At 41.4% G+C, this 19,279-nt stretch overlaps 1 protein-coding gene across 2 annotated transcripts in view; it reads left to right on the forward strand.

Annotated features, from left to right (window-relative positions):
• MIX23 (mitochondrial matrix import factor 23) overlaps positions 1 to 19,279 on the forward strand; it is a 67,402-nt gene that overhangs the window by 12,482 nt on the left and 35,641 nt on the right. For both annotated transcript variants that reach the window (XM_053704522.1, XM_053704521.1), the window contains 2 exons: positions 5,022 to 5,147; positions 16,554 to 16,700. In XM_053704522.1, coding sequence (XP_053560497.1) covers positions 5,022 to 5,147; positions 16,554 to 16,700 — 273 coding nt within the window. The remainder of the gene's footprint in view (positions 1 to 5,021; positions 5,148 to 16,553; positions 16,701 to 19,279) is intronic.

Below are 19,279 nucleotides of genomic sequence, written 5' to 3' on the forward strand. Positions count from 1 at the left end.
CTCGCCCACGTGGAGTTACCTAGGAGTCAGCACTGATTGTCTAAAATGCAAGTCTGTCAAAAGAACTGAAATAAGGGGGCAGAGGTAAAAAGTGTATTAATATAACTGTGGTGGAATGGGTATTAAAGGGATTATCTATCTTTTTAAACAACAACAATTCTGGTGTTGACTGTCCCTTGAAAAATATACAGTCGTCCAAAGATAAACAGAATACTCAGACACCAGCCTTCTAAACCTTTAGGAGCTGTTCAGTAAGCTCTATATCCGGTGTGGTGGTTCTTTGTTTTTCCTTTAGTCTCCTTAATCTTCTGTTGCTTGTCACCAAAAATACTTGGGGATAACACTTAGTTGCTGATGTCAATTTGCCCGTGCTTATACCTCCGAATAAAAGATTAGGAAGCACAAGAACACTGTGGCATACAATAAAGCTATATGTTCATTATAGTGTTAAAATATACACTAAAAACACACAATGTGTTTCTCGGTGTAAACAGCCGGCGTTTCCTCAGGTGAATGTTTAAAAAATGCCGGCAGTACAAACATTTAAAGTAGATCTGCGTTTATCGTTCTAATGTGCATGTGCAATACCTACATCATACTGACGTGTCATTAGTCATGAGAATCCCTTCTTCAAACACATCTTCGATAGAAAATCATAAGGATTATACAATTTGTTTCAATAGGAAAATTTAGTAACTAGTATCCCTCGGTGTGTTCCTTCTCCTGGCAACCCTTCCATACAAACCATTCCTGTTGTCTTTTTCTAGTTGTACTACCATGAGCTTTAACATTTAACCTGCTAACTGTAGAGTCTGAGATGTAACTCTTTTTTTGCATTTTTTTCTGAGCATTGCATGGTCTTAGGGTGAATTTGCTGGGACGTCCCCTCCTGGGAAGATTAGCAACTGTCTTGAATGGTTTCCACTTGTGAATAATCTTTCTCACTGTAGACTGATGGACTTTAAAGGACCAGTCAGTGCATGCTTAATACTAAACAAAAAGTAAAAAGGAGATACATAACCACTAAATCAATACATCTGAAGCATAAATGGAGACAAAAAGAATTATATAAAAAACTTACTCTAAATTGCTGATCATTACATTTTTTGCACCATAGCTCACACGCCCACTTCCAGAAGGGGATTTCCTGCAGAGCTATTGACATTGTTCATTAGCCAATAGGTTTGAGGAAATTTCCATAGCTATTGCGTCCTTGCACATGCACGTTTTTATGCGTGGGTGCGCTCCCGCAATTAAGTGTACAGTTTAAAAGGGAGCAGCTCTGCTGTGTGTGCTAGAAAGCTGTTGCTGTGCCCTTTTAAAGTTGTCAGTTATTTTTCTTCCAGTAAGTATTAGACATATGCGGCATGGAAATATGCACATGTAATATGCTTGCTAAAACTATAGCTACCTATGCACAGATGTAGGTATTATGGGTATTTGATGCTCTGTCTCCCACCGGCACCCTTCAGACAGCTGCTTTGCTCGCCCTGGGAAAACTATGCACACTACAGGCGTTTATGTGCACAGTTTCCCCTCCAGGTCGCATTCATGCTGTGCCGGTGACGTCGCCGGACCCCACTGAGCATGCGTGGTCGTTCACAGACTTGTATTCGAATATGAAAGAATGAATGAATGTAAATGTCCTGAGCTGGTCACGTGGGACAAGGAATAGGATTCAAACTAAATATGCAAATATTTGAGGAGGATGATGGTTTTCCAGATTGATTGGGGGACCTGTATTTATCTGTTTTTAATGATAACTGGCTGTGTTTAGTGGTCCTTTTTTAATATTTTTTTTTAAAATGGCCCTATTACCCTTCCCAGATTGAAGGGCAGCAACAATTGCTTCTCTAAGATCATTGCTGATGTCTTTCCTCTTTGGCATTGTGTTAACACACACCTGAAGGCTTCACACCAGCAAGCTGATAAAACTTTGGCAAGTGGTCACACTTGCTGATGATCAATTAACCCTTTAACGACTGAGGACGTGCCAGATACATCCTCCAAAAAACTACCCATAACGACCAATACCGCTGGAAGTGATTGTGATCGCTTCCAGGGTATTGTAGTGATGTCTTGATATTGAGGCATCACTGCAATACCCTTTTTAAACCACAGATGCAGAGATGGCCTCTCTGTCAGGGCCGTCTTTAATATTGATTGGACCCTGGGCAAAATTTTTCTTGGGCTCCCCCACCCCATGCAATTTCGCTCTCCACCCCAACATCCCAAAAAACAACTAAATCCATTTTTTTTTATTAGCCCAGCGGTGGATCATCCACTGCTGGGCTAATCATTTAAAAAAAAAAAAATTTTTTTTAAAAATTGCAATATGTGAAACTGGACCTAAGCAGAACTAATAAGTAAATAAATATATAAATTCCTCCACTGTGGATTAATTTAATATTCTTTTGAATGTGATTCTGGTGTGAGGTTAGCTGGTTAAAGAGATTTAGGGCAGCCAACAGGAGCAAAGCAAGGTAAAGGAGGAAGCATGGAGGTGCAGACAAATATAAGTTTACTGACTGGAACTGCAGAACTACTATGGGAAGCTGTAAAATCTGAGACCGAGAGAAAATATAAACTATAAAAATAAACCTTACATTAATGTGTGAAGTATCAGCATGACGCTATACATCAGCCACACCAGCACATGTAGCTTCTTTGCTAGGAACAAGTTCCCTCTCACCCTGAACTAGACAATGCTGCATGGGGAGGGGCGTGTGTGCACTCACTTATTCTTCCCACTGACACCTTTCTACAAAGCACTATTCCCCTAAGAAACTTCAGTTAGTTGATCTTAGGGCCACAGCAGAAAGAGCAGGGCTAAGGGGACCAGTAGACATGTTTTCTGTCCAAGGCTGCATGGATACAGTGTGAGATGAGTCACACAGCCTCAAGACTGAAGAGAGCAGTGTATGCAGCTGCACAGATGCTCAAATCCTCACGTGCCTGCCGCTCCAGCTTTCTGCTGCATGCGCCTACAGTCAGCCCTACCCAGAAACAATCCCCACCACCAGAGCAGTTACCTGGTAACAGTGGTAACCCCAGTAAGACCTTTTCTGATGCAGTGGGAAATGGCTGGATGCCGAGTTAGGGCTTTGCATTCAGTGCTGCACAGTGCACATCTAAAACAGCACATGGCACTAGCTTGGCATGTCACATGACACCGGCACGGTCTGGCACAGTTTTTAAAAAAAATATAAGCAGAGTACTTTTGACTTTGACAGTATTAGGACTGACTGTGTGTGTTCCCCATGTCACATCAGCAGTCTGGTATGAACCATTAAAAAAAAAAAAAAAATTTTTTGTTTTTTTTTGTTTTAGGACTCTTGGGCCCCTCAACAGAGACTGGGCCCAGGGCAGCTGCCCCTTTTGCCCTGTGTTAAAGACGGTCCTGCTCTCTGTGGCCCTCCCTGCATCGGCCATTGATGGTGCCGATCGTTGGTGGGTGGGAGCAGCAGCAGGGAGATGGGTGGGTGGCCCATCAGTTGGTGGCTGCGGTTCCTGTGCACACCGATGTGTGTGATCACTCGCGACAGGGTGCACGTGCCACATTTACACATCAAAATCATGATTGAACTTGAGGGAGAGAGAGGGGGGATATTAAATATTGGCCAAGGGATCTGGGGGGAGGGGGGGAAGCTACACTACAGAAAAAACGTTATTTTGAATATAAAATTAAAAAAAACACTTTTTTTGGGCAAACTGGATACTGGTAGACAGCTGCCAGCACCCAAGATGGCGGCAAGTAGGTAGAAAGCTGTATGGGGTATCAGGGAGGTTGGGGGCTAAGGGGGGATCCAACACTGCATAATAAATATATATATATATATAAAATATATATATATATATATATATATATATATATATATATATATATATATATATATATATATATATATATATATATATATATATATATATATATATATAATTTTTATTTTAGTACTGGCAGACTTGCTGCCAGTACTTAAGATGGCGGGGACAATTGTGGGGTTGGGGAGGAAAGAGAGATGCTTGGGAGGGATCAGGGGGTGGGATGTGTCAGGTGGGAGGTTGATCTCTACACTAAAGCTAAAATTAACCCTACATGCTACCTAATTAACCCCTTCACTGCTGGGCATAATACATTTTGCATAAAAAATTACATTTAACTGTTCAAAACTGTGGCTTGTTCCCTTTGTCACCTGTTATGTCTGTGCACACCTTAGGACTGTGTTATGTGCAGTAACACAGATGTTGCTTCTTGGTCCGACCCCCCTGGAGAAGTGATCAGTGCTTTTGCTGGGCTGGACCGGAGCATTTGTGTGACTGACATGACGTTAATGAAGCCATTTCAGACATTCTTTGTCGTTTGTGTTGATAAAAAAAAAATTGCAGCCTTGTGCGCTTTCGATATATATACGTAGCCCAAATATATATGTGAAATTCCTAAGAATAAATAATTAGTGTGACAAACTCTAATTTAAAAAAAAAAAAAAAAATAGTCATGTCTATATTTACATTCAATGTAGTGTGTCCTAATTATAATCAAAAAGCTCCAGCATCTATATTTTCATTTAAACCAAAGTGAGATATGGGGGCATATGTATCAAGCTCTGAAAGGAGCTTGATGCCCCGTGTTTCTGGCGAGTTATCAGGCTCACCAGAAACAGCAGTTATGGAGCAGCGGTCACAAAGAACGCTGCTCCATAACCTGTCCGCCTGCTTTGAGCAGGCAGACAGACATCACCGGAAATCAACCCGATCGAGTACGATCGGGTTGATTGACACCCCCCATTGCACCAGCAACTCTTGTGAGCTGCTGGTGCAATGCTGAATACGGCAAGCGAGGTCTGGCGGACCTGAGCCGTACTGTCGGATCAGGTCCGCCAGACCTTCATAACTATAGGCCATGGTTTGGGGTCTTGTAACAAACAAACCTTGTTGTACAGACTGATATTAGATATCTACTAGAAGCAGATGCCTTAGATGTCACTTTCAGTGCCTGACTTACTCTCCTTCTGGTTTTGTAGGAAATTATCCGGGTAATGAGAAACATTGATGACAGAATAGTCCATGAGCTGAACACGACTATCCCCACTGTGTCATTTGCTGGGAAAATCGATGCCGGGGAAACCTGCAAACAGCTTTATGAATCTGTAAGTATCCGTCTCTTAGACATGTCATGCTGTCTGTAAGTATCCGTCTCTTAGACATGTCATGCTGTCTGTAAGTATCCGTCTCTTAGACATGTCATGCTGTCTGTAAGTATCCGTCTCTTAGACATGTCATGCTGTCTGTAAGTATCCGTCTCTTAGACATGTCATGCTGTCTGTAAGTATCCGTCTCTTAGACATGTCAGGCTGTCTGTAAGTATCCGTCTCTTAGACATGTCAGGCTGTCTGTAAGTATCCGTCTCTTAGACATGTCAGGCTGTCTGTAAGTATCCGTCTCTTAGACATGTCAGGCTGTCTGTAAGTATCCGTCTCTTAGACATGTCGTGCTGTCTGTAAGTATCCGTCTCTTAGACATGTCGTGCTGTCTGTAAGTATCCGTCTCTTAGACATGTCATGCTGTCTGTAAGTATCCGTCTCTTAGACATGTCATGCTGTCTGTAAGTATCCGTCTCTTATAGACAGTGTGAATAGGAATTGGACTGAGCGCTACAGTAATTACCTAAAGCTTACAATCAAAATAGCCTCCTAGTAGGCTAACCTAATAGAGATACTTAAACGGAGAGAGTAAGCGCTAGATCAGCTAAATAGGCTAGGCTAAAAAATCAGTACAGTTTAATGCATAACATTTACACAACAGTAATAAAATCAGTAAAACTAGAAACATGGATCCATGTCTAACTAAAAGATATCTACAGTAGTGGCCTAGTGTTAGAAGGCACGTACAGAGTGCAAGAGCATCGTGGGAATTACAATATAAACCTCTAAATACATAAAGATATGAAATTGGTACAAAAACTGTGAATAAAAGCAATGGCTCAACAAGGGGTGTAATAATAGACTGTGTAAAACAAATAAGTGTCCAAATAATAAGTTCCAGATAAAAAAAAAAAAAGCAAAATCCAGTTAGTGCTGAAAAAGTTCACGTGTATCCGTCGGTGTATCCTCAAAATTGATGTGCAATGGTGTGAGGTGAAGTACAAAACAATTCAGAAAAAATCCAAAAAATATGTGTTACAATGCAAAAATAATATTAGCAGTGATGTATCATCCAGACTTCCTTGTGAATAACCACATATATAAAAAAATAACCACATATATAAAAAAATAACCACATATATAAAAAGCAAAACAAAGTCAGACGTGGATATATATATATAAATATGTGTGAATGGTCAAAAAATAAAAAGCAAAAAACAGCTAAAACAGCATGAGCAAAGTCTAAAGGATTTGACATCAAAAATCCATAGCAAACAGTAACATCAATAAAAAAAAAATAAAAAAAAAAAATTATTCCCTTTAGGTTTTTTTTATTGATGTTACTGTTTGCTAGGGTATACAGGGTATGCTAAAGCTGTTTATTTTCATGACTCTGGCACTGCGTGCTTGTTTACTGGCCGTTTGCTAATTGGTTGAAGAGCTCAAAACATTTATTACACAAACAAATACTGTAATTTATGATTGGACAACAAACTGTTTCTTTGGGATATTTCACTGATGGGCTTGTGCTACCGTATACATTTTCACATATTTTTCACACAGTTTATTTTGTTAAAAAAACTATAATGTAAAAAATACAAATTCCGTAAACATTATGAAGTCTAGAAAGAATAAACATTTGTCAGTTATACTTGTCACACATCAGTAGAAGAGGAGGGGACAGAGTATCTAGCGGAGACACGGCTAAATGGAGAAATTGATTCTAAAAAAAATCTTGTTTCTTTTTTATTTTTTTTATTTCACAACTAGGGCCGCCACTAGAAATTTTGGGGCTCATTACTTAAAGGGACAGTCTAGTCCAAAACACACTTTCATTATTCAGATAGGGCATGTCATTTTAAACACTTTTCCAATTTGCTTCTATCACCAATTTTGCTTTGTTCTCTTGGTATTTTTAGTTTATAGCTAAATCTAGGAGGTTCATATGCTAATTTCTAAGCCCTTGAAGGCTGCCTCTTTGCTCAGGGCATTTTGACAGTTTTTCACCACTAGAGGGCGTTAGTTAATGTGTTTCATATAGATAACACAGTGCTCATGCACGTGGAGTTCCTAGGAACCCACCCTGATTGGCTAAAATGCAAGCCTGTCAAAAAAACTGAAATAAGAGGCAGTTTACAAAGTCTTAGATACAAGATAATCACAGAGGTAAAAAGTGTATTAATATAACTGTGTTGGTTATGTAAAACTAGGGAATGGGTAATAAAGAGATAATCTATCTTTTAAAACAATAAATATTCTGGTGCAGACTGTCCCTTTAACCATTGATCAGCCCCCCCCCCCATTGACATGTGCAATTTTTTACCAAGTGACTAAAACATATATGCACTTTATTCTTAAGTGTACTCAAACTTGGAAATGTTGTCAAGGTAGTAACACACAGACACCCACACAGACACTCAGTACTTGTTTACATTGACCTGACAAGTAATGAGGTAGACTACAGTTTTGTCAAAAAAGGAGATTTACAAAACAAAATATGGAGTTCTGATTATCTTTGTGTCAAGGAAGATGCAAACTATATGATGACAACAGCATGCAGTGACTGAAAGGAAGGGCCCTGAACTGCCTAAACAATCATTTAAAGCTTAAAGGGACAGTAAACCTTAAAAATAATGTTATATAATTCTGCACATAGTGCAGAATTATATAACATTATTTAAGTGCTATAGTTCTAATATCCTTTTTTCTCTTTAAATATGTAAAAATTATGGCGCTTTTACAGACCCGCTCTCTGCTCTCTGCTGAGCGGGTCTGTAATATTTAGTCAGTCACAGCAGCGAGCTGCACTTAGTCTTATGGCACGGTCGGGCAGGGCTGTGACTATACAGCTGGCCTGATGCGCTGACTAAATATTACAGACCCGCTCAGCAGAGAGCAGAGAGCGGGTCTGTAAAAGCGCCGTAATTTTTACATATTTAAAGATAAAAAAGGCTATTAGAACTATAGCACTTAAATAATGTTATATAATTCTGCACTATGTGCAGAATTATATAACATTATTTTTAAGGTTTACTGTCCCTTTAAGGGGTGGATTGGTGACTTTGAGAAAGGTCTTATTAGTCTCAAAGTCTGTAGAAAGATGTGAATAACTAGTATTAAGGTCAAAATGTCCTAAAAGGAACAGACAAAGGACACACAAACACACAAACTTGCACATACACCCAAGGAAACACCCACAGAGGCAGCCTCAGAAAACACAGACATACACACTCACAGACACCCACAGAAAACACACACATACACAGAGAGGCACCCACAGAAAACACACAGACATGTATACACACAAGCTCACAGAGACATCCACAGAAAACACACACACATCCTCCCTCACAGAGACAGCCACAGAAAATGCACAAAGACATGCATGCACACACCTTCACAGAGACACCCAGAGGAAAAAATACATACACACTCAGACACCAACAAAAGCACAAAGACATAAACACAGACACCCACAGAAACACTCTCAGGAGGCTTTGGTTGCTATCACACTCACATAAAGCTACACTATTTGCAGAGTCACAGGCAGTTAAAGGGCCATGACACCCACATTTTTTCTTTCATGATTTAGAAAGAAAATGCATTTTTAAACATCTTTCTAATTTACTTCTATTATCTAATTTGTTTTATTCTCTTGATATTTTTTTGCTGAAAACCATATCTAGATATGCTTAGTAGCTGCTGATTGGTTGCTGCACATAGAAGCCTCATGTGATTGGCTCACCCATGTGCATTGCTTTTTCTTCAACTAAGGATATCTAAAAAATTAAGCAAAACAAATAATAGAAGTAAATTGTAATGTGGTTTAAATTTGTATGTTCTATCTGAATCATGAAAGAAAGATTTTGGGTTTAGTGGCCCTTTAACCCCGGGCCTGTCTGGGTGCAGGTCCAAAGGGTGAATTACAGAAACAAACACTGTTACACACAGCTAGAATTAAAAGCAAAACTGTAAGAGTTTTTCTTTCTTCTTCTTTCTTCTTTCTTCCCTCCCACACCCTTACATGCTTGTTGTTAACAGGGCTACCATCATGGGGTGAAAGAGGTGACTCCTGTCAGGGGTCCACTGGTGCCCCATGAGGCCAGCACAACTATTTTTTAAAACATTTTTAGAGCTCTGTCTCTCTCACTCTCTATCTGTCTCACTCACACACACACCTCTTTCACCCCATGATGGTAGCCCTGTTAACAACAAGCATGTAAGGGTGTGGGAGGGAATGGTGGCAGCCATATATAGCCTGATAAAGGACCCTACACTGCTTCGTCTAGTTGGCAGATTGTAAATGGCGTCACATCTGAGATCACTAGACACAAAGTATGACCGCCACTGCAACATCTTACACATGCTGGGTGTCAGATACAGCCTGAACAAATGTTGCTGTTGGTTTCCATTATCCTTTCAGAAGCTAGAGCTTGTCGCAGACCTAAACAGAGCTGCTCGGTCACTATATATTATGCTCTGATTTCCGGTCCTGTTTTTTAATGTAATGAACACGTATTTGCCTTTTTATACTGCTGCAAATAAAGCTCTGTGTATATGAATATGGCTATTCAAATAAAAATGGACACATAATCAGATGGATGTCAGTACACATTGCTTCCTTTTATCTTCCTACTTTACATGTGATACAGTAAGGAGACAGGGAAGGAAAGAGGCTGCTTTACAGAGTTGTGTTACTTTGTATCAGGTTTACCTTTACTCATTCACTGAAATCCACTGCTATGTTACTGCTATAGGCTCTTGCTTAGCATAGTAAATATTATTACAAATTAATGTATGAATGAACTTGCCCTGAGTACTGAGAATAGTTTTGGTTTTCAAGGGACTCTAAACCCACACTTTTTTTTTTTTATTTCATGATTCAGATTGCTTAAAATTTCTGCGCTACTTTCTAATTTACTCCTATTAATTTTTTCTTCATTCTCTTAGTATCTTTATTTGAAAAAGCAGGAATGAAAGCTTAGGAGCCTGCCTGTTTATGATTCAGCACTCTGGATAGAACTTGTTGATTGATGGCTACATTTAGCCACCAAATCAGCAAGTGCTACCCAGGTCCTGAACCTAAAATGGGCCGGCTCCTAAGCTTTCAATCCTGCTTTTTTAAAGAAAGATACCAAGAGATTAAAGACAAATTGATAATAGGAGTACATTAGAAAACATAATTTATGCTTACCTGATAAATTCCTTTCTCCTGTAGTGTAGTCAGTCCACGGGTCATCCATTACTTATGGGATTATATCTCCTCCCTAACAGGAAGTGCAAGAGGATCACCCAAGCAGAGCTGCTATATAGCTCCTCCCCTCTACGTCATACCCAGTCATTCGACCGAAACCAAACGAGAAAGGAGAAACTATAGGGTGCAGTGGTGACTGGAGTTTAATTTAAAATTTAGACCTGCCGTAAAAAACAGGGCGGGCCGTGGACTGACTACACTACAGGAGAAATTAATTTATCAGGTAAGCATAAATTATGTTTTCTCCTGTTAAGTGTAGTCAGTCCACGGGTCATCCATTACTTATGGGATACCAATACCAAAGCTAAAAGTACACGGATGACGGGAGGGACAGGCAGGATCTTTACACGGAAGGAACCACTGCCTGTAGAACCTTTCTCCCAAAAACAGCCTCCGAAGAAGCAAAAGTGTCAAATTTGTAAAATTTTGAAAAAGTGTGAAGTGAAGACCAAGTTGCAGCCTTGCAAATCTGTTCAACAGAGGCCTCATTCCAAGTGGAAGCCACAGCTCTAGTAGAATGAGCTGTAATCCTTTCAGGAGGCTGCTGTCCAGCAGTCTCATAGGCTAAACGTATTATGCTACGAAGCCAAAAAGAGAGAGCGGTAGCCGAAGCTTTTTGACCTCTCCTCTGTCCAGAATAAACGACAAACAGAGAAGAAGTTTGTCTAAAATCCTTAGTTGCCTGCAAATAAAATTTCAGGGCACGGACGACGTCCAGATTGTGCAGAAGTCGTTCCTTCTTTGAAGAAGGGTTAGGGCACAATGATGGAACAACAATCTCTTGATTGATATTCTTGTTAGTGGCTACCTTAGCTAAGAACCCAGGTTTAGTACGCAGAACTACCTTGTCTGAATGAAAAATCAGATAAGGAGAATCACAATGTAAGGCCGATAACTCAGAGACTCTTCGAGCCGAGGAAATAGCCATTAAAAACAGAACTTTCCAAGATAACAGCTTGATATCAATGGAATGAAGGGGTTCAAACGGAACACCTTGCAGAACGTTAAGAACTAAGTTTAAGCTCCACGGCGGAGCAACAGTCTTAAACACAGGCTTAATCCTAGCCAAAGCCTGACAAAAAGCCTGAACGTCTGGAACTTCTGACAGACGTTTGTAAAAGGATAGACAGAGCTGAGATCTGTCCCTTTAACGAACTAGCAGATAAGCCCTTTTCTAAACCTTCTTGTAGAAAAGACAATATCCTAGGAATCCTAACCTTACTCCATGAGTAACTCTTGGATTCGCACCAATATAAGTATTTACGCCATATTTTATGGTAAATTTTCCTGGTAACAGGTTTCCTAGCCTGTATTAAGGTATCAATCACTGACTCCGAGAATCCCCGCTTTGATAGAATCAAGCGTTCAATCTCCATGCAGTCAGCCTCAGAGAAATTAGATTTGGATGTTTGAAAGGACCCTGAATCAGAAGGTCCTGTCTCAGAGGCAGAGACCATGGTGGACAGGACGACATGTCCACTAGATCTGCATACCAGGTCCTGCGTGGCCACGCAGGCGCTATTAGAATCATCGATGCTCTCTCCTGTTTGATCCTGGCAATCAATCGAGGAAGCATCGGGAAGGGTGGAAACACATAAGCCATGTTGAAAACCCAAGGTGCTGTCAGAGCATCTATCAGTACCGCTCCCGGGTCCCTGGACCTGGATCCGTAACAAGGAAGCTTGGCGTTCTGGTGAGATGCCATGAGATCCAGATCTGGTTTGCCCCAATGATGAAGCAGTTGGGCAAACACCTCCGGATGAAGTTCCCACTCCCCCGGATGAAAAGTCTGGCGACTTAGGAAATCCGCCTCCCAGTTCTCCACGCCTGGGATGTGGATCGCTGACAGGTGGCAAGAGTGAGACTCTGCCCAGCGAATTATCTTTGAGACTTCCATCATCGCTAGGGAACATCTTGTCCCTCCCTGATGGTTGATGTAAGCCACAGTCGTGATGTTGTCCGACTGAAACCTGATGAACCTCAGAGTTGCTAACTGAGGCCAAGCCAGAAGAGCATTTAAAACTGCTCTTAATTCCAGAATGTTTATTGGAAGGAGTCTCTCCTCCTGAGTCCATGATCCCTGAGCCTTCAGGGAATTCCAGACTGCGCCCCAACCTAGCAGGCTGGCGTCTGTTGTTACAATCGTCCAATCTGGCCTGCTGAAGGGCATCCCCCTGGACAGATGTGGCCGAGAAAGCCACCATAGAAGAGAATCTCTGGTCTCTTGATCCAGATTTAGCATAGGGGACAAATCTGAGTAATCCCCATTCCACTGACTTAGCATGCACAATTGCAGCGGTCTGAGATGCAGGCGTGCAAAAGGTACTATGTCCATTGCCGCTACCATTAAGCCGATTACCTCCATGCATTGAGCCACTGACGGGTGTTGAATGGAATGAAGGACACGGCAAGCATTTAGAAGTTTTGATAACCTGTCCTCCGTCAGGTAAATTTTCATTTCTACAGAATCTATAAGAGTCCCTAAGAAGGGAACTCTTGTGAGTGGCAATAGAGAACTCTTTTCTACGTTCACCTTCCACCCATGCGACCTTAGAAATGCCAGAACTAACTCTGTATGAGACTTGGCAGTTTGGAAACTTGACGCTTGTATCAGAATGTCGTCTAGGTACGGAGCTACCGCTATTCCTCGCGGTCTTAGTACCGCCAGAAGAGAGCCCAGAACCTTTGTAAAGATTCTTGGAGCTGTAGCTAACCCGAAGGGAAGAGCTACAAACTGGTAATGCCTGTTTAGGAAGGCAAATCTTAGATACCGGTAATGATCCTTGTGAAGGTAGGCATCCTTTAAATCCACTGTGGTCATGTACTGACCCTCTTGGATCATAGGTAAGATGGTCCGAATAGTTTCCATTTTGAACGATGGAACTCTTAGGAATTTGTTTAGGATCTTTAAGTCCAAGATTGGTCTGAAGGTTCCCTCTTTTTTGGGAACCACAAACAGATTTGAATAAAACCCTTGTCCGTGTTCCGACCGCGGAACTGGGTGGATCACTCCCATTAGTAAAAGGTCTTGTACACAGCGTAGAAACGCCTCTTTCTTTATCTGGTTTGCTGACAACCTTGAAAGATGAAATCTCCCTTTTGGAGGAGAAGCTTTGAAGTCCAGAAGATATCCCTGAGATATGATCTCTAACGCCCAGGGATCCTGGACATCTCTTGCCCAAGCCTGGGCGAAGAGAGAAAGTCTGCCCCCCACTAGATCCGTTTCCGGATCGGGGGCCCTCACTTCATGCTGTCTTAGGGGCAGCAGCAGGCTTTCTGGCCTGCTTGCCCTTGTTCCAGGACTGGTTAGGTTTCCAGCCCTGTCTGTAGCGAGCAACAGTTCCTTCCTGTCTTGGAGCGGAGGAAGTTGATGCTGCTCCTGCCTTGAAGTTACGAAAGGCACGAAAATTAGACTGTTTAGCCCTTGGTTTGGCCCTGTCTTGAGGCAGGGCATGGCCCTTACCTCCAGTAATGTCAGCGATAATTTCTTTCAAACCGGGCCCGAATAATGTCTGCCCTTTGAAAGGAATGTTAAGCAATTTAGATTTAGAAGTCACATCGGCTGATCAGGATTTAAGCCACAGCGCCCTACGCGCTTGAATGGCGAATCCGGAGTTCTTAGCCGTGAGTTTAGTTAAGTGTACTACGGCATCAGAAATAAATGAATTAGCTAGCTTAAGGACTTTAAGCTTGTCTATAATCTCATCCAATGGAGCTGTGCTAAGGGTCTCTTCCAGAGACTCAAACCAGAATGCCGCCGCAGCCGTGACAGGCACAATGCATGCAAGGGGTTGTAATATAAAACCTTGCTGAACAAACATTTTCTTAAGGTAACCCTCTAACTTTTTATCCATTGGATCTGAAAAAGCACAGCTATCCTCCACCGGGATAGTGGTGCGCTTAGCCAGAGTAGAAACTGCTCCCTCCACCTTAGGGACCGTCTGCCATAAGTCCCGTGTGGTGGCGTCTATTGGAAACATTTTTCTAAATATAGGAGGGGGTGAAAAAGGCACACCGGGTCTTTCCCACTCCTTGTTAACAATTTCTGTAAGCCTTTTAGGTATAGGAAAAACGTCAGTACACGCCGGTACCGCAAAATATTTATCCAGCCTACATACTTTCTCTGGAATTGCAACCGTGTTACAATCATTCAGAGCCGCTAATACCTCCCCTAGTAATACACGGAGGTTCTCAAGCTTAAATTTAAAATTTGAAATGTCTGAGTCCAGTTTACTTGGATCAGATCCGTCCCCCACAGAATGAAGCTCTCCGTCCTCATGTTCTGCAAATTGTGACGCAGTATCAGACATGGCTCTATTATTATCAGCGCACTCTGTTCTTACCCCAGAGTGATCGCGTTTACCCCTAAATTCTGGCAATTTAGATAGTACTTCAGTCATAACATTAGCCATGTCTTGCAAAGTGATTTGTATGGGCCGCCCTGATGTACTTGGCGCCACAATATCACGCACCTCCTGAGCTGGAGGCGAAGGTACTGACACGTGAGGAGAGTTAGTCGGCATAACTTCCCCCTCGTTGTCTGGTGATAATTTCTTTACATGTGCAGATTGGCTTTTATTTAAAGTAGCATCAATGCAATTAGTACACAAATTTCTATTGGGCTCCACATTGGCCTTTAAACATAGTGAACAAAGAGATTCATCTGTGTCAGACATGTTTAAACAAACTAGCAATGAGACTAGCAAGCTTGGAAATACTTTTCTAAATAAATTTACAAGCAATATAAAAAACGCTACTGTGCCTTTAAGAAGCACAAAAAACTGTCACAGTTGAAATAACAATGAACCAAAATAGTTATAGCAACCAATTTTTCACAGTAAATGTATTAAGTTAGCAAAGGATTGCACCCACCAGCAAATGGATGATTAACTCCTTAATACCCAAAAAACGGATAACAATTTAATATTAACGTTTTTATCACAGTCAAAACACACTATCACAGGTCTGCTGTGAGTGATTACCTCCCTCAAAACTAGTTTTGGAGACCCCTGAGCTCTGTAGAGACGTCCTGGATCATGGAGGAAGAAATAGGAAGACTGTGACTAAATTTTTACTGCGCAATAAAGCGCTAAAATAGGCCCCTCCCACTCATATTACAACAGTGGGGAAGCTCAGTAAACTGATTTTATTCAGAAACAAACGACAGCCATGTGGTAAAAATCATGCCCATAAAGTTTTATCACCAAGTACCTCAGAAAAAACGATTAACATGCCAGTAAACGTTTTAAAAATGAAATTATGAAATGTTATTAATAAGCCTGCTGCTAGTCGCTTTCACTGCAGTGTAGGCTCAAATATTACTTAAATATAGACAGTATTTTCTTAGTGAAATTCCATTCCCCAGAAATACCTGAGTATACATACATACATATCAGCCTGATACCAGTCGCTACTACTGCATTTAAGGCTGCACTTACATTACATCGGTATTAGCAGTATTTTCTCAGTCAATTCCATTCCTTAGAAAATAATATACTGCAACATACCTCCTTGCAGGTGAACCCTGCCTGCTATCCCCTGTTCTGAAGTTACCTCACTCCTCAGAATGGCCGAGAACAGCAAGTGGATCTTAGTTACGATCGCTAAGATCATAGACAAACTCAGGTAGATTCTTCTTCTAATGCTGCCTGAGAAGAAACAACACACTCCGGTGCCGTTTAAAATAACAAACTTTTGATTGAAGAAATAAAAACTAAGTTTAACAACCACAGTCCTCTCACACGTCCTATCTATTAGTTAGGTGCAAGAGAATGACTGGGTATGATGTAGAGGGGAGGAGCTATATAGCAGCTCTGCTTGGGTGATCCTCTTGCACTTCCTGTTAGGGAGGAGATATAATCCCATAAGTAATGGATGACCCGTGGACTGACTAAACTTAACAGGAGAAAGTTGCTTAAAATTTCTGCTCTATCTTAATTGTGAGTTTAGTGTCCCTGTCATTGACAAATCAATTCTTTATGAAATAGCTCGGCAGTACTTTGAAGAATTATGATTATATAGATATATAGAGAGAGAGAATATATTTATGTTAAATTGTCATTAACTTCTTTATTCCGTTGCATGCAAATGTGGCAATAAATGGGTGGTTCAGGCTGTTTCCTGCGGCATTAATTCCTTCCCTCTCTTTGCTCCTTTAGCTTCGAGAGGCTCACACAAGTCGAGATAAAGCCATAAAGGGCTGTATATCCCAGACCTCAGCCACTGTGAATAAACTCCAGAGTGAAAGACTAAATGACTCTGACAACATAGCGATACTTAAACAGCTCAGGAAGGAGCAAACACAGGTGAGATGTTACATATTTATACTGTGTGTACCCCTGTGATGTGTGCACCAATCAGTACCAAACACAGGTGAGAGGTTACATATTTATACTGTGTGTACCCCTGTGATGTGTGTACCAATCAGTAGCAGACACAGGTGAGATGTTACATATTTATACTGTGTGTACCCCTGTGATGTGTGCACCAATCAGTACCAAACACAGGTGAGAGGTTACATATTTATACTGTGTGTACCCCTGTGATGTGTGCACCAATCAGTACCAAACACAGGTGAGATGTTACATATTTATACTGTGTGTACCCCTGTGATGTGTGCACCAATCAGTACCAAACACAGGTGAGATGTTACATATTTATACTGTGTGTACCCCTGTGATGTGTGCACCAATCAGTAGCAGACACAGGTGAGAGGTTACATATTTATACTGTGTGTACCCCTGTGATGTGTGCACCAATCAGTACCAAACACAGGTGAGATGTTACATATTTATACTGTGTGTACCCCTGGGATGTGTGCACCAATCGGTACCAAACACAGGTGAGATGTTACATATTTATACTGTGCGTACCCCTGTGATGTGTGCACCAATCAGTACCAAACACAGGTGAGATGTTACATATTTATACTGTGTGTACCCCTGGGATGTGTGCACCAATCGGTACCAAACACAGGTGAGATGTTACATATTTATACTGTGCGTACCCCTGTGATGTGTGTACCAATCAGTAGCAGACACAGGTGAGATGTTACATATTTATACTGTGTACCCCTGTGATGTGTGCACCAATCAGTAGCAGACACAGGTGAGAGGTTACATATTTATACTGTGTGTACCCCTGTGATGTGTGCACCAATCAGTACCAAACACAGGTGAGATGTTACATATTTATACTGTGTGTACCCCTGGGATGTGTGCACCAATCGGTACCAAACACAGGTGAGATGTTACATATTTATACTGTGCGTACCCCTGTGATGTGTGCACCAATCAGTACCAAACACAGGTGAGATGTTACATATTTATACTGTGTGTACCCCTGGGATGTGTGCACCAATCGGTACCAAACACAGGTGAGATGTTACATATTTATACTGTGCGTACCCCTGTGATGTGTGTACCAATCAGTAGCAGACACAGGTGAGATGTTACATATTTATACTGTGTACCCCTGTGATGTGTGCACCAATCAGTAGCAGACACAGGTGAGAGGTTACATATTTATACTGTGTGTACTCCTGTGATGTGTGCACCAATCAGTACCAAACACAGGTGAGATGTTACATATTTATACTGTGTGTACCCCTGGGATGTGTTCACCAATCAGTACCAAACACAGGTGAGATGTTACATATTTATACTGTGTGTACCCCTGTGATGTGTGCACCAATCAGTAGCAGACACAGGTGAGAGGTTACATATTTATACTGTGTGTACCCCTGTGATGTGTGCACCAATCAGTAGCAGACACAGGTGAGAGGTTACATATTTATACTGTGTGTACCCCTGTGATGTGTGCACCAATCAGTACCAAACACAGGTGAGATGTTATATATTTATACTGTGTGTACCCCTGTGATGTGTGCACCAATCAGTACCAAACACAGGTGAGATGTTACATATTTATACTGTGCGTACCCCTGTGATGTGTGCACCAGTCAGTACCAAACACAGGTGAGATGTTATATATTTATACTGTGCGTACCCCTGTGATGTGTGCACCAGTCAGTACCAAACACAGGTGAGATGTTACATATTTATACTGTGTGTACCCCTGGGATGTGTGCACCAATCAGTACCAAACACAGGTGAGAGGTTACATATTTATACTGTGTGTACCCCTGTGATGTGTGCGCCAATCAGTACCAAACACAGGTGAGATGTTACATATTTATACTGTGTGTACCCCTGTGATGTGTGCACCAATCAGTAGCAAACACAGGTGAGATGTTACATATTTATACTGTGCGTACCCCTGTGATGTGTGCACCAATCAGTACCAAACACAGGTGAGATGTTACATATTTATACTGTGCTCAGCCCTATGATGTGTGCACCAATCAGTACCAAACACAGGTGAGATTTTACATATTTATACTGTGTGTACCCCTGTGATGTGTGCGCCAATCAGTACCAAACACAGGTGAGATGTTACATATTTATACTGTGCGTACCCCTGTGATGTGTGCACCAATCAGTACCAAACACAGGTGAGATGTTACATATTTATACTGTGTGTACCCCTGTGATGTGTGCACCAATCAGTACCAAACACAGGTGAGATGACATATTTATACTGTGTGTACCCCTGTGATGTGTGCACCAATCAGTACCAAACACAGGTGAGAGGTTACATATTTATACTGTGCGTACCCCTGTGATGTGTGCACCAATCAGTACCATACACAGGTGAGATGTTACATATTTATACTGTGTGTACCCCTGTGATGTTTGCACCAATCAGTACCAAACAGGTGAGATGTTACATATTTATACTGTGTGTACCCCTGTGATGTGTGCACCAATCGGTACCAAACAGGTGAGATGTTACATATTTATACTGTGCTTACCCCTGTGATGTG

Source organism: Bombina bombina, chromosome 3 (genome assembly GCF_027579735.1).
Source record: "Bombina bombina isolate aBomBom1 chromosome 3, aBomBom1.pri, whole genome shotgun sequence".
Taxonomy (NCBI): Eukaryota; Metazoa; Chordata; class Amphibia; order Anura; family Bombinatoridae; genus Bombina; species Bombina bombina.